At 39.6% G+C, this 19,790-nt stretch overlaps 1 protein-coding gene across 2 annotated transcripts; it reads right to left on the reverse strand.

Annotated features, from left to right (window-relative positions):
* Positions 1-12,351: 12,351 nt before the first annotated feature.
* CCNJ (cyclin J) lies at positions 12,352-19,502 on the reverse strand. Of its 2 annotated transcripts, none has more exons than XM_074159057.1 (5): positions 19,434-19,502; positions 17,353-17,563; positions 14,709-15,008; positions 14,458-14,584; positions 12,352-12,763 (listed from the first exon to the last, which is right to left on the reverse strand). In XM_074159057.1, the coding sequence occupies exons 1-5, from the start codon at positions 19,500-19,502 to the stop codon at positions 12,352-12,354; spliced, it is 1,119 nt and encodes a 372-aa protein (XP_074015158.1). The 2 variants fall into 2 exon arrangements, with proteins under 2 accessions (XP_074015158.1, XP_074015156.1); XM_074159055.1 differs by having other exon boundaries at positions 14,458-14,617.
* Between the last annotated feature and the right edge of the window lie 288 nt (positions 19,503-19,790).

Consider the following 19,790-nt stretch of genomic DNA (forward strand, 5'->3'; position numbering starts at 1 on the left):
TTTGAGAATCCTTCTGGAATAACGTGTCCAGTTCCAGTTGCCTGTGTTCAAGAAAAATGAGCACAAAACAGAACTGGTGCACGAGAATGCTGGGAGTTGATGGTTGTGAGAACAGACAACTCTTCTGAGCAGAAACAGATCTGGGAGCAGCTGTGATCAGAGAAGGATTTACTGAGGAGGTTGAGGTGGCTGCAACTTCCCCTTCCCATCTTTAGCATTGCTTATTGAAGCACGTGCTCCCAGACGTGTTGGGGTGAACAGCTGTGCAGCTTTTCCACAGTTGCTTTATTTAAGTGAAGAAGGAAGAGAAACCCAGAAAAGGAAAGACTGATTTAAATTAGATGACACCGTTGGTGTAAGAACAAATGTCCATGAGTATGTTTAAGTTCACAGACACAACTTGTGAGCTTTAAACCTTGTCAGACCAAGGTTTCAGAGCAACTTGATGAAAGGGTTTATATGACATATTTTCTTACGATAATAAGGTAAAGGTATTGTACTTAATGACCTGTGGATCTCCTCCAGCACAATGTTTTTATGAAAGCTGCCATCTATGAGAAGTTGTTTCAAGATTTTTATAACAGGTTTCAGTCCAAGTCGTTTCCCTTGCCTCATAGAGTTCTGTAGTAGTCAGTGGTTGTTAAGGCTCTGATTTTTCCCCTAGGGATTCTTACGAAGACCTGCAAGGATTGTGACGATTGCTAGTTTTTTTTCTTAAAGTTTTTAAGAAAATCATTTGAAGTGAAATAACATGCTTTGTAGCAGAAGTGCTCAAGTCCATGACTGTACCATTTCTGCAGTAAGTTTTGTTACAGCTATAGCAGGCAATAGCTTGAAAGAAGCAGGTGAAGTCTGGATTGAGTTCTGAACACCACTCCCTTTATCCTGAAAGGAGACACTAAAGGATATGTCTTTTTCCTACAAAAAAAAAAAATCCTCTCTGAACTTGGATCTGACAGGCTGCCAACACTGACCTCTACATGTTTTTAAGTATTTGTGAGTTAAAGGGATTTTTTTTTTTTTTTTCCCATCAATCCTCCTGGTCAAAGAGAAGGGGTTTGAAACAGTTACAGGACTGGTGCCACAGCCAGGGATTTTGCTACTTAGACCATGGGACTCGCTTTGAGAAACCAGGTCTACTAGGGGCTGATGGGGTCCATCTGTCACAGAAGGGGAAGAGCATCTTCCGTCATAGGCTCGCCAAGCTCATGAAGAGGACTTCAAACTAGAGTTGTCGGGGGAGGAGAACCTCAATCCATCTCATTTCTACCAGCTTGGTGCCAGTGCCAGCAATAGATGCCCAGAGACTGGAGAAGGATCACAGGTCAGCAGTAGAGCACCCGGAGTGCAGCACAAAAGAATTCCAGCCACTCCAGCCATGAAATCAACATAATCAGGGACAAAACTTAACTACCCTGGACTTCAGGAGCAGACTTTGGCCTCTTCATGGATCTGCTTGGTAGAGTACCATGGGATAAAGCTCTGGAGGGAGGAGAGGCCCAAGAAAGCTGGTTAATACTCAAGGATCACCTCCTCCAAGCTCAGGAACGATGCATCCCAAAAACGCTAGGAGACCTGCATGGATGAACAAGGGGCTCTTGGATGAACTCAAACACAAAGAGGAAGACTACATAGGGTGCAAGCAAGGACAGGTAGCCTAGGAGGAGTACAGAGAAATTGTCCGAGCGGCCAGGTTAGGAAAGCTAAAGCCCTGATAGAATTAAATCTGGCCAGGGATGTCAAGAGCAACAAGAAAAGCTTCTACAGGTATGTCAGTGTTAAAAGGAAGACTAGGGAAAATGTGGGCCCTCTAGAAGGAAACAGGGCACGTGGTTACCCAGAGTATGAGAAGACTGAGGTATTCAAGGACTCTGTTGCCTTCGCCAGCAAGTGCTCTATTACTTCTTTTTGGTAATAAATATTTTCCTAGCACTCTGTCTTTATACCAAGATTAGCAATGAAATTCTTGGTTCTTAAACCCTTTAATGCAGAACATGGGTGTATTCTGGGAGCTATTAGCTTTTGAGGTCTGCTTTTATGGAGATTTTCTGTAGAGTTTCCTGCCAGTGTTTTTCTTTATTGTTGCCCTTAGGGTCAGAAAAAAATTGTGTGGATTCCCGAGTCATACAGTGAATGTATATGGAAATAAAGCCTGTGATAATGATTGGTAGAAACAACTGACACAAATATTGATAATGAGGTATAAACAACTGACATAGCAGATAAAATGTGTTCACAATATGAGGTATCTCAATTACCAAAACCTTGAATGGCATGGTGACCTTTTGAAAAATCATTTCACAGAATCACAGAATGATAGGGGGTTGGAAGGGATCTCTGGAGATCATCTAGTCCAACCCCCCTGTCAGAGCAGGCATTTCCTGAGTAACTACATCCAGTTATTAGCATTATAAAATTATTTTAGACCTTCCTTGTAAGCGTATGTGTCAACATATATGCTGTGCTATTAGTGGCGGCTGTGCACTTGGCTATTCATTGGATGTTTACTTGAAGAGCTGTAGAGTTTTAAAATTCTAGAAATCTCAAACTGTATGTTCAGATGCCCTAAGCAGCTAGCTGAGTTACCTATTCATCTCTTGAGCATCTTATGAGTAAACTGCCATGTAAAAGAGGGAACTGAAAGGTGCAAGTGGCAGAAAAACTCTAGTATCATAATGAAGAGAAGTGTTGCTTTACCTGTGTAACCAGAACCTGACATGTCTGCCTTTAATATTATAAAGTTTTGATCTTCTTTCTTGTCTTTGAGCTCTAGACCCCTTGTTAAAACTTCTGTCTTGACAGAACCTTTTCCTATATCGCCTGCCATATTACTGTTCTCCAGTTAGTTAATCTGCCATCAGAGGGAACTTTTCAGATGCTTTGATGCAAAGTAGACAGCTTCTCTTTCCATGATGCTCAGGGAAGACTGAGAGCTGGTGAAATGTGAGAGTGTTCACAACACTGTGAGAACCCTTCATCTGATACGGGAGTTCCTCTAGGATACTGCAACTATAATTTGGGATAGTTACTTTGCTGTTCTGTGGGGTTTATTTTGATAGAGGACTCTTTTGTATCAGTTTGAAAAGGTGAACTGTGAGCTTAGGACTCATCTTTGATCTGCAGAGCACCACCTTGTATCCAGCTGTGCTTATCGGTTCAAAGCGCAGTGCTGGATGGAAGTGATGTACCTGACTTCCATAGGCTTTGGAAATTATATGACTGCATCAACACTATGCTGCACCTTGAGCTAAGAAAACCAGCTAGATCCAAGCTAGCATATGAGGAGGCAGTTCTGGTATCTGCACCTGCAGCACGGTTAGTTGTTACTTGTTTGATTTGCCAACAACTATTTTTAGCTTTGTGTTCTGAATTACATAATCTTTGCATTTTGATAGGATGTGTTTTAAGTGTTGCAGTGGTCACTCATATGAGAAGGAACTGGGTTGGATCACTTACAATTCTGTTCCAGCTTATATTGAAAGTAATAAAAAACTAAATATAAAATATTCCCATGGTATTCACAAAACTCTCTAGGAGGTTTGGTTGTTATAAAAGCAAGGTGATAAGATTTTTCAAACTTTCAGAGTGATGAAGTTCTACAGTGTCCAGCAGTACATATCGTAACAGCAGCTGCAGTGGGTATTATTGTTTGTGAGTGCTCTTTGTGTCTCTGTACATCTTGGAGCTGATGTGAAGACAGCCCCCCGTTCTGCTACCATAGCTCCAGAATAGCCTTTCCCCAAACCTTTTAAGGAAGCACTTCACTCGTTGGTTTTGCAACTTCAAAGAAACGTGGGGGCATGTTTTCTTCATGATGAGGAGAGCGTGAAGGCCTGAAGGAGGAGCTGAAATGAAGTTTGAGCAACACACAGAGTTCAGAGAAGAATAGAAAGTTCAGTCACAATATTTGGATTATTCTGTTCAAGCTCCAGACTCTGCTTTCAGCTGTAGCTGATGCCTATTATGAGAACATATGCGGTACGACGTCTAGGAGAAATGAGTGAATTAAGAGGCATTTAGAATATAGCTGTGTTTGCAACAAAATTTTTAATCAGCTGTTTTACAGATTCCTTTTATTTAGATTACCTTTGTCAATTTGAATAGGATCATGGAAAGTGATTTGCAGAATACTGGAGGTATTAACATCATAGAATAGAATCAGATTCATTTAGGTTGGAAAAGACCCTTAAGATCATTGATTCCAACTGTAAACCTAACACTGCCAAGTCAATGTCATTTTACAAGTTCCTTAGATTTTAATGTTTAGGAGCATCATTCCAAGATTTCTCTTCCACTTCTCAGGCTAGAAAAAGACTGTTTCCCAAGAGAATTGGTCACAGGATGTGTCCTGGGAGAAGTTCACTACTGTTCTTCTCTTCAAGTGTTGGTGACCTTTTCCCAAACTTAGTAGAATCTTTCGTGGAAGATATAAAAAATTATTATTTCCTTCTATTTCAGTGATATAATTAGAATTGAATGGATTTAATACCTAAAATATCACCTCTTCTACTGGAGTAAAGTGATCTTATGTAATACAGACCTGTGAGCAAAAATACATAATTGTAGTGCATTTCATGTGTCTGTTCCACAACTTTTACTTGGATACACCTTGAATAAGACATACATTTCCTACAGAAGTGTGTGATGGACAGAATTATAGATAATACAATTTTTAACCATTGTTGCAACAATCAAACCTCAACCAGCATCCACTGAAAATAGTTCAAAATAATTTAAATTGAATATCAGTTTACTAGGTATGCTTATTCATTAAAAATTGCAAAATAAGATGGATTAATGCTTTGGAGCACACAATATTATTAACCTACATGATTTCCCTCTGTAGTGAGGCTTTGAAGTTAAAAATAAAAAGTAATTTGTATGTTCTAATTTATAGGACACTAAAAAGAAACAGTTCTTCAAAGAGCATGTATTTTTAAAAGACATATAAAGCACAATTTCCAAACAGAAGAAATAATAACTTGTGGTTTTAACAACGAAGGAAGAAGAGTTTTAGAAATGAACTGTATTAAAGATACTGAATCTGCCACAAGAGCTATTGGATGTTTATCCTCACTAAAGTAAGAGTTTATTTTTTAGCATCCAGTAAAAATTGAATTGCTTAGAAGAATCAAATATAATTCTAATTACCACAAAAATTTATTGTAAAATAACTGCTTTACTGTATCAAATCTAGGAAAGTCCTCAGCTTTCTGCATTTAGTCAGATCCTCTAAGTGGAAGGTGCAAGAAATCCTGCCATGGACACTTATTGACTAATTTGCATTAAAAGATATTTCTTCCTTACCTCCATTAGTATTCGGTAAATCCTGAATGATTTCATTAGCTACATAAATGCTTAATCTCTTGAAAAATCCTGCTAAGCTCTTGCCCTCGTTGAAAGCTGTGATAATTTGTTCTGTTAATTTTGTAAGTACATTGCCATTCAGTTGCACTCAATGTTCCTTGTTTTTCTTTTTTGAAATAATGGAGAGATGACTAAGCACACCACTTTTATTCTGTGTTCTGGTATTTTGCACCCCTCTGCTGTTTGCTCTTACTAGATTCTTCTTTAAGCAATACCAGTTTTTTTCAGTTTGTTGGTGCAGTCGCTGCAATTGTACGTGAGGTAAAATAAAATACTTACGGAAGTTGATGCCTTTAATTCTGTTTGTTCAACATACAGTAGTATTTATGAGACAGCTGTAATTTCTGCTGTAATTATTCTTTTGACATATGAAAGACTTTGGTCTATTCAGAGTTGTCCTGCACCTTCTTCAAAGAGAACGATTTGCAAAAGGTTGCAGAAGGAAGCGCTGCTTCAGATCTATGTTTATAGTCTTACTGCAAGTGTGTAAGAAAGCTAAATAGTGTTTTTACTTTTCTGCTGGAAGCGTGCATGATTTCGGATACCTATTTTGTGTCACTATAGGGGGAAAAAGAATGGCATTTATACTAACTCTCAAATTTTTGGAATCTCTTAATGGGGCTGTATTGCAAGGGGATATGTTACAAGCACTTCAATGCGTTTTTATCCCCTCCAGAACGTTGACTGCTTCGACAATGGGGAGAATATAAGAATGTGGAGTTAAATCAGGGAAATAGAATGGTTTCCTGTTAAATACAAGCCAATGTATGTACTAACATAAGTATAAACAAGGATATATAAACAGGGAATGGCTTATGGAAACCAACCAGGCAGCACTCTCAAAAAGAAAGTGGTGATGGAAGTGCTTCCAAGCTACTTTTGTCACAAGCTAGTTGACTGAGGAAGCGGAAAAAAATTCTTGATGTATCTTGGCCATTGTGGTCTCTCCTAGGTGCAGTGCTGCATGCTTGCTACCTTTTTACCAAGTAGCTCTCTACGTCTTCAGAGAGTTTACAAGAGATCCACAAAACAGACTTACAACCATATTCGCGTTAAGGGAGGATCCCTTTAGAACACATAATGTGAACCCAGGTACAGAAGCATGGCAGGGACTTTTCTACTAGTAGAGAACTTGTTTCCCAGTAGGATCTTATCCTATTTTCACATCTGTCATTCAGCAGTCTTTTGCATGCATGGCTACAGACCCGTTCCTTCATCTGTCCATTAAGATAGTCTTCTTGGTATTTCTAATCTCTGCTAGGAAGGTATGGAATATCTAAGTCCTTAGAGATTGTCCTTATTGTGCCACAGTGAACAAGCACCAAGAGAAGATACGAGCACTGAAATACGATGCAAGGCCGGACGCATAGAACCACTCTCCAAAATACAGGCACTTTCCCTGGAAACTCAGTCTCTGTGGCATTTTTAAAGAATTTCTCGATATCTGGATGCCTGCAGCAATGCCATCTGGAGTGTCATTTATCCTCCTGCAAAATCTATGCATCTAAACATACTGCAACACTTAGCAAAATATTAGTGTTGTCACTGTTTTAAAAACAAACAAAACAACTACAAAACTCTTCTCTAAGTAACATAGTTGATTGATAGGTTGAAATGCAAATGTGCATATACGTGACCTCTGTAGACAAAGCTAATGCAGAACATGATTTAGCAAAATCTTTCACAACATTGTGCTGACAAAAGGCAGATTCAAATTCTGCCCTTCTCTCCTGCTGTGGAGGACCATTAATAATTCTGGAGATCAAACCAAAAGGAGGGTAAATTTTAAAAGTACCCAGTCTGATGGTCTTCAGTGTTGGAACTGCCCCAGTCTGTGCCAATGTGCCAATGCACATACAACAATTTTCAGTTCTATTCAACTGTCTGTTTTAATTTCCTGAAAATTTCTAAGAAATGCTTTACATATCTATCTTTGTTTTCTTAAATAAGATATAGATAGTTGAAGGTGTTTAAGAAGAAAATAATTCTGGACAAGTAAGAGCTTGGTTACTAGATAAACTGATTGAGTCCGTAAAGGGTAATTGTAAAATGCTTCATTTAAAGTACAAGCATTGCACATAGAGTAGAGCATCTTTTATAGATTGACTAGAGAGTAGTTATTGATAAGGATATATAACATTTTTTTTTCTTAAATAACCTTTCTAAATTGCAGTTACAGCTGTAATATTCCCCTCCACCCCCCCCCGTTACCAGATACCGTATCCAGATGCTATACATGCCTTTGCAGTTAGTAACCCAAGCTGTATATCAAACTGGCACTGGAATTTTTCAGAAATTCCCAGCAAAGAATTTTCTCTTTATGTGTATTTTCATCCATATCTAAAGAATGTTTTGTTTGTGTGGGTCTACTTAGTTTCTCTGATCAATCATGAATAAGGACCATTTAGTTAAATTATAATATTTAAAACCAAAGTTACTTTTGCTTACCTCTCATGGAACAAGGTAATAGATTTCAGTTGGAAGGGACCTGTAACAGGGATCCAGATAAGGAATGGTAACTACGAAATGAAACTTTTTAGTTGCAAAATGTAACAAGACCATAACACATATTTCAGGAGCACAAGAAATATGCCAGTGTGTTACGTTGTTAATCTTTTTTGTAGGAAGATTCTAAGCATATATTACCTGCAGAATAAACTATAAATTGGCATTCTAATGGCTGTAAATCTAGTAATTCATGACTGATTAGCATGAAAAAATTCCTACAGAATGTACACTTAGAATGGTCTTTTAAATTATTCCTAGAATATGAAAAATACATGCTTTTTTATTTAAAGAGAGCTTGAATGGGTTGCTCTTTTATCTTGCTGTTTCAGGAGACTAAATTCAAATGTTCAAAGGAAAGCAAGTAGCATTTCCAAACAGTTTTAGAATGCATATACCAGCTAATAGGTGTGATAACAATTTAGCTGACTTGCGCTGATGAATATGGACATAATATAGTGAATCTTATGCTTGCAGTTTTAATACCTGTAAGTCTTCCTTAAGTCTCCCGTCTTCTCCTGGTAGGACCAGCTGCAGAAGCCCACATCCTTGGTTGCACTGAGAATTCTTGAAATCTGCAGTTGCTTTCTATATAGTTACTGTTTAATTATTTGGTTATAAGTTGGTTTTTGTTTTGTTTTGATGTTTAGTAGCAAATGCTTTCCTTTGTCAGAACAAAGAAATCGGAACATTTGAAGTTGAGCCTTCTACTGCAACGTTGAGTGAAAAGTAGCTGGCAGTCCTTGTAGTTTTTGGAGATTCATAAAGGTCAGGGGTAGTTCCTATTCTGTAATTACAGTAAAAACTATAAAAATTCGCGATGTCAAGGGGACAGTTTAGACAGGCTTGACTTCTGCTGCCCTCTGGGTGAGCACAAAACTTTCCAGATTAAAGTATGTATGTAACATGCACACCACCGTCACACTTGACCATGGCCCCTGTTCCTCAGTGGGACAGAATAGAGCTTGCTTTCCCTCTGTCTCTAGGCCTTCTAGAAGGGTTTTCACAATCAGAGTTCATTCCTAAATGGATGGGTGCAAGCAACAGAGACCTCACAATTTCATTTTCTAACTCTAGAGGAATGAAATTGTATGAAGTCTAGTTAATTTTTGGAGCTCTAGCCGTAATCACATAGCCTTGTTACAAATGTGAAATGTGCATATCCTTAGGAAGAACTAGAATTTCCTTTAGTAAGGAGCAGTTATCAGAAATTGTAAGCACCCAAAAATATTTCTGCTAGGATGCATCACATGATTTTATGCTGCCATCAGCATGATTGAGCCCTCACAACCGTTGGAAATAACCTAACCACGTGTAACTCTTCACAAAAGGCTATTCACACATCTTCTAGATGTTTTCTAGTATTACGAGATTGCCAGTATCATTGCTTTTTAAAAAAACAAAACAAAATTACTTCAGCCCCCTGCTCTTGAACTACTACAGTTCTTTTGTTCTTGATTTCTTTGTTACAGCTGTGCACCAGACAGTGTGTTGAAGTGTACAATGTTTAGTATATTCTGTGGGTACAACTAGTTTTAAAGCCCCTTCCCTTTTATTTATTTATTTATTGTGAAGTCAAAGTGTTACTGAAGCTTATTATAGTGTCACAGAAAGGGTGGGGAGAAAGAAGAGACTCTTCTTTACACCCATACACAGGGATGATGCGAAACAGATTAAGGTCAGTTTACATATTGAAAAAAAACCCCTACCCCCACAAAAGCGTAACACACACTAGAGCGTTCTTACTGAAAACTAGTTTTATTTTTAAAAATAAATTGAATGCATAGCACTCACAAAGATTCCATTGGTTTGGACATTTTGCATTTAGGAGCACCATTCTTATTTATGCCATAAAAAACACATTTTGGTTCTAATAGTAAGAACAGTGTATTTTTAATGTACACTGGTAAAGCCCTTTTAAATAATATATTGAAACTGTTCAGTGTACATTTTCTCTGTAGTTATTATGCAGCTGTAGTGTCAGAAAAAACTCAGACTAAGTAATAAATTATAAACAAACACCATGTAGTGAGTCTTTTTACAGTTGACCTAATATCTTAAAAAAGTCAAATAAGAAATACCCTATTAAATGTAAATTTGCAGTATTAACTAACTGAATAAGCCCCCCACCCATTTTAATTCCAGTGTTAAGTATTAGTTAAATTTTTATATATCAAATGCTTATGGGATAAATTTACTAATACCCCCAAAAAAGAAGAGCCTATACTGCTGCATCACAAATAAAGATGACAAGTTAGCTGATTTAAAGATTCTACAGAAAAACATTGCTACAGGCATCTGCTGTTATTTCAAGTCATGGTCTATTACAAAACTGTACATTCATCGCATCAGAGGTAGTTAGAGCACTGAGGACTTGGATATAGCGTTGCAACAAAACGAAACCTGCAGAAAGAAGTCCATTTCCCTCTTCAATGGGTAACAACGCTGAACAAAAAGCATAGCGTCTTATGAGGTGGAACTTAACCTACTCTCACTTAACACTACTCTCAGACATGGGGAAATACTCATTAAGAGATGAAGAGAGAAAAAAAAGAAGTCAAAACCAAACCATCTTGCACTTTACTTAAGAAGTGACCACATTATGCCTATTTCAAAGTTGATTCTCTAGCATCTCTTTCATTCACCCTCCTATCCTTCTTGACTTGCACGTGCTACAAAAGCTCACAACAAAAAAAATGGGATTTATGCAAAAAAAACAACCCACCAAAACAAGAGAATCAGGATTTCTTCTCCTCAACAATAAATATGTTTTGTAGCATGTTATCATTCAGCACCAGAATGAATAAAGCTGTCCTCCCTCCATTCTGAACATTATGGTAAGACCACCTCTCCTGGGATAAAGGCTTCATCTTAATATTGATAGTGTATCTTAATTGCCCCTGCTTTCAAAACAGTCTCTTCAAGATTCACAATATTTTGGTGTCATTAGATGGATTTCAGTGCTGCCACTGAGACGGGGAAGGAGGAGGTGATAAGAGAACAAATAAAACAAAAAAGCCTTAAGCCTACATACTATAAAGATATTTTAAAGTAGTAAGAATCCTGACATCCATACCTCTTCCTCCCACATTCTACCACAAGAGAAAGTCAGGTATCTTCTTGTTTTAAAAAAAAAAAAAAAAAAAAAAAAATAGAAATCCTCCATTAATGTCTTTACCACAGTTTTCATCCAAGAGTTGGATGAGTGAAGCTTTCTACACTCAGAATATCCACCCCGCAGAAGACAGTGTAATTCCATGAAGTTATGTAATTAGCACCTTAATTGTGATAAAGCAGTTCACTCTGCAATATATTTTTGATCCACCCGTAAATCTCTGCATTTTCTTCTAGGACTCAAAAATAGTAGAAGAAAAAGTTGCCTCACTATTACCTGAGAAACTCCCTCCAGTATAACCCTGACAGAACTGGGCTGCTGGAAGCATTTAACTGTACTTTTTTGTATGAGTGATACTGTCAATAAAATTGGAGGATTCTTTCATTTGGTTAGTAATACACGTGTGTTTGTGTGTGTGTACACAGAGGAATTATATCCACTGTAGTAGTTCTGGTACAGTACAAGTTCAGCTGAAACTTTCTCTTTTCTTCAATTACTCAATACCACACTTCTGGGCAGTAGTTCACATCTGCATTCTGTGAATACTAACACGACCCTTTGGTACTCTGCATATAGATGCCCTGAAAAAAAACCCACTCCGCTTACTATAGCCTCTTCCTTCTCCACCTTCCTCCCTCAAATTATACCCGGTGTACAAACCAGCAGCACAGAGTAATGAATAGAAAATTCCCTGAGTTAGTATGAAAGAGTTACTCTAAATGTAAAAAGGATAGGGAGGAGAAAAGAAGCAAAACAACAGTGTCTATTCTGTGAGGTACAAAACTTAAAAACTAGCCAAAACAGCCTAAAGCAAATATCCAACACAAGTGCTGAAAAGGGGGCAAGGTACAGAGCTAGCCAGATGAGATTTGTTTCTCCTTGTGGTCCCCATGTATCTGGAGATTCTTAAAGTTTCAGTAAATTTAAAATAAGTGTTAATACTGTATGCTGGTATTACATAAATGTCTTCAAAATAATACTGCATATCTCCTTCATTAAAAGGTAAGTCTGTAATTAGTCCACAGCTATTTTTCTTTTGACTAGTATTTCAAAGATGTGTGCTAGAAGCACAGAATATTCTGAGTGCCAGAGCAAGAACTCATTACCTCCAGGTAAACACATCCTTTTTAGAGGGTGTTCTGTGTGCTTGTTTTTTGCAGTCTGTATTTAAGCTATGGTACCGGTTGCCAATCCAGTTGCTTTTTTTTCTGGAAAGACAATTTTTTTATTCAATTTGTTGCCCTCAAACTTATTTAAGGTTTAACAAAAAAAAAAAAACCAAACCAACCCAAACCCACAAAACAATTCCCCTCAACACAACTTCCCACCCCAAACAAACAAGCACCAAGACCGTTTTGTACTTATCACCTCTCAAAGCAGGGAGTGACACAGGAATATCGTCCATTCACTTGATAACTCCGGTTGTAGGAGACACTTATACATGGCTTCACTTCTAGCGGAACTGCTAGTGACACTGCAGCACCAGTCTGTACATGGCCTCGAGCCTGAACGCTAGACTGTAAGGCAGCGGGGCAAGTCTGAAGTGGGTAAGATGCTGTATGATTAGATGACAGTATCTGTTGACAGTTCTGCTGCTGTGATGTCTGATGGTGATACTGTAACGAAGACTGATGAGCTTGGAGATACTGTGGTATGTGCTGTTGAGCATTCGCCTGCTGGGGAGCTGGAGCTGGGGTCTGAAATACAGTATGTTGGGCAGACTGAGCATGTTGTCCTTTTTGCTTGTTTGCTTCCTTCACATCATTATCATGTGCACTAAAAGAAATTGAGAAGACAGAATATATGAAAATAGATACTAGAATAATTTAAACTCTTTTGGGTTAACTTTTAAGAGCACTCTAAAAAATGGCACAATTATCTGAAAGCTTCCAAAGCTTTCAAAAAAAGGAAAGCAAAAATAATTTTAACCTATCCTTTAAAATCACCTAAGGTTTTAAAGTTTATTTCTTTAGGATAAAGTTTTCTTTTCAGTATTTCACTTCATTGCATAGCAATACAAAATGCAGATAAAAGCCATGTACAATACAACTAACATAGCAGTATCTAAAATCGTCAGTGCAGTGAAGTCTGCTAGTGTACTGCAATACAGAGCCAGATTACCAGAACTTGGAATTAAAACTTAGTTGCTGCCTCTCCCTCATTTAAATTGGGTAACAGAGTATAGGGTTTTTAAAGACATGCTATCAGAGTGTTTCTTAAAGATCTACATTACTGTACTTGAAGATGATATGTATATTGATATTGGATCCTGTTCTTGAGAATGGAAATGCATTTTTTTTTCCTTGCTCTCTCCTTTTTTTCTAGCCCACCCATTACTTAAGTTAAGCAGTTTAGATCACCTGAATTCCCTTTGATTTACATCTGTTTGAAAGGTATTTAGATACACTCTTTTTCTTGCTCTTATGGCGAGGTTAAGCAGGTGCTACCTACACACTTCAGTCGGGCCTAAAATCATCTAAGTTCCTTGGTACTCCCTATACAGGGCAGATCTCTTGAAGATTCTCTTGAAGTTGGGGTTCAACCCCTCACCAGTTTTTCCTAAAATATTGCTAACTTATTATGGTGCACTGCAAAGATGACTGAAAGGCTTCACCTCTCCCTGCAAAGTGTTCAGAGCAATGCTGAAAACACTTCTGTGCAAAAGCACTTGCATGCGTTAGGTACTACTCCTTTCATTACACACATTAGTGAAGTCAAAGGAGGCCATCAAGTTTGATAATGTCACACTGATAAGGAAAATGTGATTCTTCCAGATGCAGCTGCTCTGGCTCTTCTAAGGACCATAACTGTGTTTAGATCTGGGCAACAGCAAACTTCTGTAGGAGGAAAGCCGTCGTGGTGGGCAGAGGTTTTGATCTTAAGGTATAGAAGAAAAGAACTGACTGTGTAACATCCCTTCCTAGTAAGGTTTCATTAGCATTTTTATCTTTTGTCAGCTGTATCTCTCCACTGTAGTGCAAAAATGGGTACAGCAAAAATAGATACAACCTCCTGGTCCTTTTCTCCCCGCAAAGTTGGCCACTCAAACAGTCTGCACATTCAATCCTTTATCTGCTGGCACATCCATTGAACTTCCAAGGCATAGAGTCTTCTGAGTAAGTAGGAGCTCCTATGCCTTCGGTACTCTTCACTATCTCTGCTCTCTTGCAGACTAGAGATTAAGAATCTGTTAAATAGCTTGTTCCCAAAGCATGCCAGAAGATGTTCAGTGGAAATGCAAGGCTGAGGTTTGTTTGTTAAAAGAACAGGAAAGAGGTTAGATCTGATAAGGTTCTCTTTTTTTGGAAAGAAAACCTATTACACTTATTACCTAACAGTATTACCCAATACCTAAGTATTTTTAGAATAGAAACCTGAAATTCAAAAAGAAATTTCCTGTCAGTACTAACAGCAATTAAGCATACCAACAGATGCAATGGGCTTTAAAAAAGCTGCTGTTATTAACTTACATTAACAGTCGCTCTATACATGGCATGAGGAAATCCCAGGAGTACGCGGTAAGATGATGCAGTCGGGTAGGCCATGTTGGTGAGAGACGCAAGATAATCCTTGAAGAAGCTACACAAGCAGTAGCAACTAAAGAAGGGGCATAATTTAAAAATGCATGATCTAGAAAAAAGGAGTAAGAAAAAGATTCATTTAAGTTGGATATTGTCTGTCAAGACAACAAAGGAGCCATTACCTGAAATACATAACTCACCTTGCAGTGATACTTCCAGAAAGTAATCAGCATATTTTGCCATATATAACTTAGTCTTCTCTAAGCAAACCATTGGCCAGCCATCATGAAGATCAGTCTCATGGACAGCAATAGAAAGATAATAGTCGATGAAGTGAGCAGCAGTTGGGAGGCACAAATTCCACTGAAATGTTTCTAGCAACAACAACTCCATATGAAGCAAATTCTGTTTTGTTAGTACCAAATTCATGTTAGTCATACAACCCAAGCCGTTCAACTGTTCAAGTTTGGGAACACTGTCTTCCTTTTCTTCAAATTTACCTTCAGGTGAACAGAAAAAAAGAAAGGTTCAGCACAAGTGAACTATAAACCAGATTATATCTAATGTCTGCGTTGGTCATAATTCTACTAGGTCAAACAAGCTTGAGACTTTCCAGGAGATGCAAAGCTCAAATGGAAGATGTCATCAGAGACAGAAAGGGGCATGTACTATAAGGAGCTAAATTTCAGCAGATAATGTTCAACACCATGTAGGAATCTGTGCAGTGCCCTGTTTCCTACTGGTTTTTGTGCCCTGGCACACAGAAGGTGGTTACCAAGGTCAGAAGTATGCTGTACTAGGACATCACTGGCACTGCATACTGCAAATTTTTGTCACCAAATTATTGTATAATGTGTCACCATCATCAATGAAATACCACTGTGATGTAACTTGGCATACACAACACCACAGCATTTGGCTTTAATCACCCTAATGCCCCCACACGTGCTTTTTGTTTCTAAAACTCTAATGACTATAGTTAGAGCTCTAGCCAATGTGGTTGCTTTTAATACCTGTGATGGTGGGTATGGTTTCAGATTTGATAGCTGGTAAGCCACTCCAGCCGTTCAAACAAGTGGATTTCAGGCATGTGCATGGGAAAACCCACATACATACTGTTTCAACTTGAACACTGCTAGTAGCTTCAGCTTTCCTCAGACTTTAACTTGCCAGGCCTGTATGTTTTTAGCCTGAAGCAAAATTGTGTAGGTAGAAACCCCATTAATAAGAGAAACAAGTGTCACATTTCCATACAGTTTGCCACATGGTTTTGCTATTTCAATTTCATTGCAAACTTTTTCCATCTTATACTCTCTTCAGTACTACACAATATGTTGTAAATGCACATTTTTAGAGAGTTTTGCAGGACTGAACATTTGCTTTTTTTCTAGTAGTGGAAGTACTTATACAGGACTTAATCCAACACCAGTCCCAGCCTGTTATTGCTTCCCATACTCTAGTAATTACTGAAATAAAAGCTTCAGGAGTCACATAATAATTTCTCTTATTACTTCTATAACCTTATCAGATATATCACAGTGTGATTTGTCCAACTTATTGCACTGCTGATTAAACTGCTTGTTTAAGCTACACAGGGCAAAAGTTTAGAACAGCATTCTGGTTTGTGCTTTCTGAACCAATTCATACACTGCTTCTCAGAAGAGCAAGTACCACAGGCTTTCATCAGGCAAAGATGGCAGAGGTGATTTAAAAAAAAAAAAAAAAAAAAAACCACTCTTCAGAATATGAATTTCCTTTGAAAATCTGGCATTAGTTCAAAGCCAATCCATTTTTCTGAGGCAAGGTTTTTATACACAGCATCTCATCCTTTGCCAAACAAGACTGTTGGCTGGTGGCATCCAGTCAAAGTTTACCCCTAGAAGAATCTGAAATTCCCCTTTTGTTTAACTGTTCTGCTGAACAGCTGTATTGGTGGAGATGGGATGCAATGAAAGAAAGCTGTATACCAAAAATAACCAACTCCTCAGCACTCCTGTTTTCTAGCGAAGAGGGCCTAGAGGTACAATGTGATATATCTTATCTGAGAAAGTTAAAATAGATTCAGAAAAACAGATCAGTAAAAACTGAACCAACAGTTAGTTCTGCTGCGAGAACCTGTTTTCCTGAATCTATTGGTTTAGGAACAGGTGTCAGTAGGCATCCCAGCAAATTACACCCATATTTCTCTGGGGCCATCTAAAAGGGGTCCACAAATGTCAAAAGATGGGTAGACACCACAAGAATCTAGCCAAGGTCAATATATGCAGCACTGCTCATAATGAATGTTTGTAATTAATTCTTGTCTTCAGAGTACTGTGCATTCACCAATGTATTCCACCAGTATTACGCTTTGCATGTGACAAGATTCACATTAGCCTTAGCTTGCTTAAAGTACATTGCAATTCATGAAATCTGAAGCGTTCCAGCACCATCAGCAGAGTGCAGTGCAGTCTACAGATAGTTTATTTAATTTCTTCCTTTATCACAGATATGCAAATTCCTCATTTCCAGCACTGGATCTACCTATTTTGAGATGTCCTCGGAAAGAGTCTTTCTATTCCTACAATACAGCTCTGAAAGTTCACCTTAAAATAATTTGTTTCCAAGCATAAACATTAGTTATTAATTGCAGTTTTTCTTCCCTCAGTTTCATCAGGTGCCAACAGAAGTCAAAACAAGAGTCTGAAGAAAGGATCTACCAATTGGGCCAAATTGATATACACTAATCTGCCTGTCTCTTATAACCACTTAGTTTCCACTATCTGCTATATCCCATTAAGACACGCCTTGTATTTGGCAGTAGAACCTATATCACTCTAGTTAAGTCTGATGCTACATACTTACTTGCTAAAAGTAAACAGGAAAGAGCAACCACATGCAGCTGCTGTATAGATATGTCATAACGATCCATAAAGAGGTCCAACAGATACACAGCTAGATGTCGTGCAGCAGGACAGAGTCTGAACCGATTGCTCACAATGGCAATCAGATCTGCAAAGTATCTTCTCAGATGTAACTGGGGAGACTGGCCTTTGTAGGAGGGCAGCTTCAGCTCCTAGATGGACAGCAGTATGTAATTTTATTAAAATCATCATTTAATTTGAATTGGTATCAGATTAATATAGCTGATATTCTCAAATTTATCATGGAATTTTCAAAGGATTTCTCCCCTATTCCTTCTGATCCCATTGTTTCAGCAACCCTTTTCGCAGAATAAAATCTATTTATTGTATTACAGAAGAACTGAGAAATAATTTGGTTCTGCACAACATTAGTATAATCATTTAAGATTTAACATCTTTTAATTGGGCAACTGGCTAGAGTGACTTTAGCTTTCACCCTTTCTGTTGTACAACCTCTACTGCAAAGGCTGTACCTCCCAGCAGGGAAACAGCAAGGGTATGCGAGCGCTCCTCAGCTGCTTCGATGCAAAGTTCAACAGCTTAACTCAACCCCCTCCTGCTACAACTCAATCTGAGCAATCAGACTTTGTACTGAAGTGTTTGCATGCTCCAATGCTGCCGGATCTCCTGCAGCTGCCTCCAGAAGAAGGGCACTAACAGCCAGCTGAAGGTAGCAACATCAGGAAGAGGAATGGGGCGTGCATGTGTCAACATTTGCTGCATACATCTGCTTGAACCCTGACTTAATCTGATTTGATTGACATTGCACTGACACTCATTACCATGTGCTCTCAGGCATTTAGTTAAGCGTACATAAACCTCACAGTGTCTCAGATCTGAGGGGGACGGACCCTGCAACACAAAAGCCCTACCAACACCACAGATGAGAAAAATCTGTGGCATGATCTATTTTGAATAGAAAATTTGGACTGGTAGAGAGAATGTTCCCCAGGTTCCTGCCTAGTAGCTACTATCTCCTCTTGCGTACAGCAGAGCAGCAGTGCCGTCTTCTGTTATCATCAATAAATTTAAGAGTCGGATTGTGCAGCCTACTTAGTCTAAGATATTGAGCACAATTAAATTTCCAGCAGGACAGTATGATGACTGTCAGAATGGAGTCACCTAAAGTTTTAAAAGTTTTAAGATCAATTCAAAGTTCTGAAACATGCCATTGAAGTGAAAAAAAACCCAACACAACCAAAAAAAACCCCAAACGAACCAACACAGACACCCCCCCCACCTACTAAGCTTTAGAATTCACTTTTCACAACACTAAATTAGTTTTAGTAATGGTAACTTTGGTAGCAATTAAATTATCCTCTTTGGTAGAAAAATAAGTTATCCTTCTCTTGTGTTCCCCCCACTCCTGAAAATAAACCAAACAAACAAACCAGAAGTTGCTTTAGCAATCACACCTCCAAGAATGATAATCTACTCATCGAGTACTATCAGGCAGAAAAGCACATTTTTAGTAGGTTCGGTCACTGTAAACTGATTTTTAGCTCTGGGCATAAGATGTGCTTTATTATGAAAGTAGCCCCAAAGAGCAACTTTGAGTCAGTCAAAGCTACTCCGAAGGGGTGCTGCCTGAACCCTCTGCTGTTCTCACTGCACCTTGAGTTTGTTTGGTTAGGGTTTGGGGGTATTTTTGTTACAACAGCATAACAATTCTTTCTACAGAGATTAAACTTGGGACCCACTGACACACCCAAAGAGAACAGCCCGGCGCCCCCCTGCCCCGTTACAGCGCGGGGAGGCAGACAGACTGCCGAGACTGGGGACAAACACTCCGAGCCTTAAACCGAGGGGACGGCACCGCCTTTACCGAGGCTCAGAGCAGCAAACTCCTCCGGAGCTCCGCCGGTCCGAGCCCCCGGAGGGCCGGCCCCGACTGCCGGAGCCCTCACAAAGGCACCGGGGGCCACCGGCCTCCCTCTTCCCCCACCCCGCGGGGCTGGCAGCGCCCTCCCCACCGCCCCCCCGCGCTCCCCACCGCCCCCAACGGCCGCCGCGCCGGGCTACCTTGTAGCGAAGAGCTTGGTGGATGTCGGCAGCCAGCTGTCCTGTCCACCACTGCGCCTCCAGCTCCATCGGCGGGGCGGCGCGGGGCGGCAGCCGGGACCTGGGCAGAGGGGGAGGGAGCGGCGCTCGCTGAGCGCGGGCGGGACGGCAGGGCCAGCACCGCCCTCGCCCCTTCCTCGCTCGCCCCCCGTTAAACGCGATCAGCTGCCGCCGGCGCCGCGGGGCCGCCCCGGCTCCTCAGCCCAGCTGGCCACCATGCGGGGCACAGCTGAGGCTCGTTAAGCCGCTCCCTCCCGCCTCAGGGCACGGCCGGGCGAGCGGGGCGCGGAGCCGGCAGCCTCAGCCCGGGGGGGGGAG

The sequence above is a fragment of the Numenius arquata genome, chromosome 15 (genome assembly GCF_964106895.1).
Source record: "Numenius arquata chromosome 15, bNumArq3.hap1.1, whole genome shotgun sequence".
Taxonomy (NCBI): domain Eukaryota; kingdom Metazoa; phylum Chordata; class Aves; order Charadriiformes; family Scolopacidae; genus Numenius; species Numenius arquata.

Excerpts from the sequence above, each read along its gene's own strand:
- CCNJ (XM_074159055.1), bottom strand. The coding sequence starts at position 19,502 with ATGGAGCTGGAGGCGCAGTGGTGGACAGGACAGCTGGCTGCCGACATC. Across the intron at positions 17,564-19,433 it reads ACCAAGCTCTTCGCTACAAG|GAGCTGAAGCTGCCCTCCTA; the intron begins GTAGCCCGGCGC and ends CTGTCCATCTAG. Across the intron at positions 12,764-14,457 it reads TGTATAGAGCGACTGTTAAT|TGCACATGATAATGATGTGA; the intron begins GTAAGTTAATAA and ends AATTTCTTTTAG.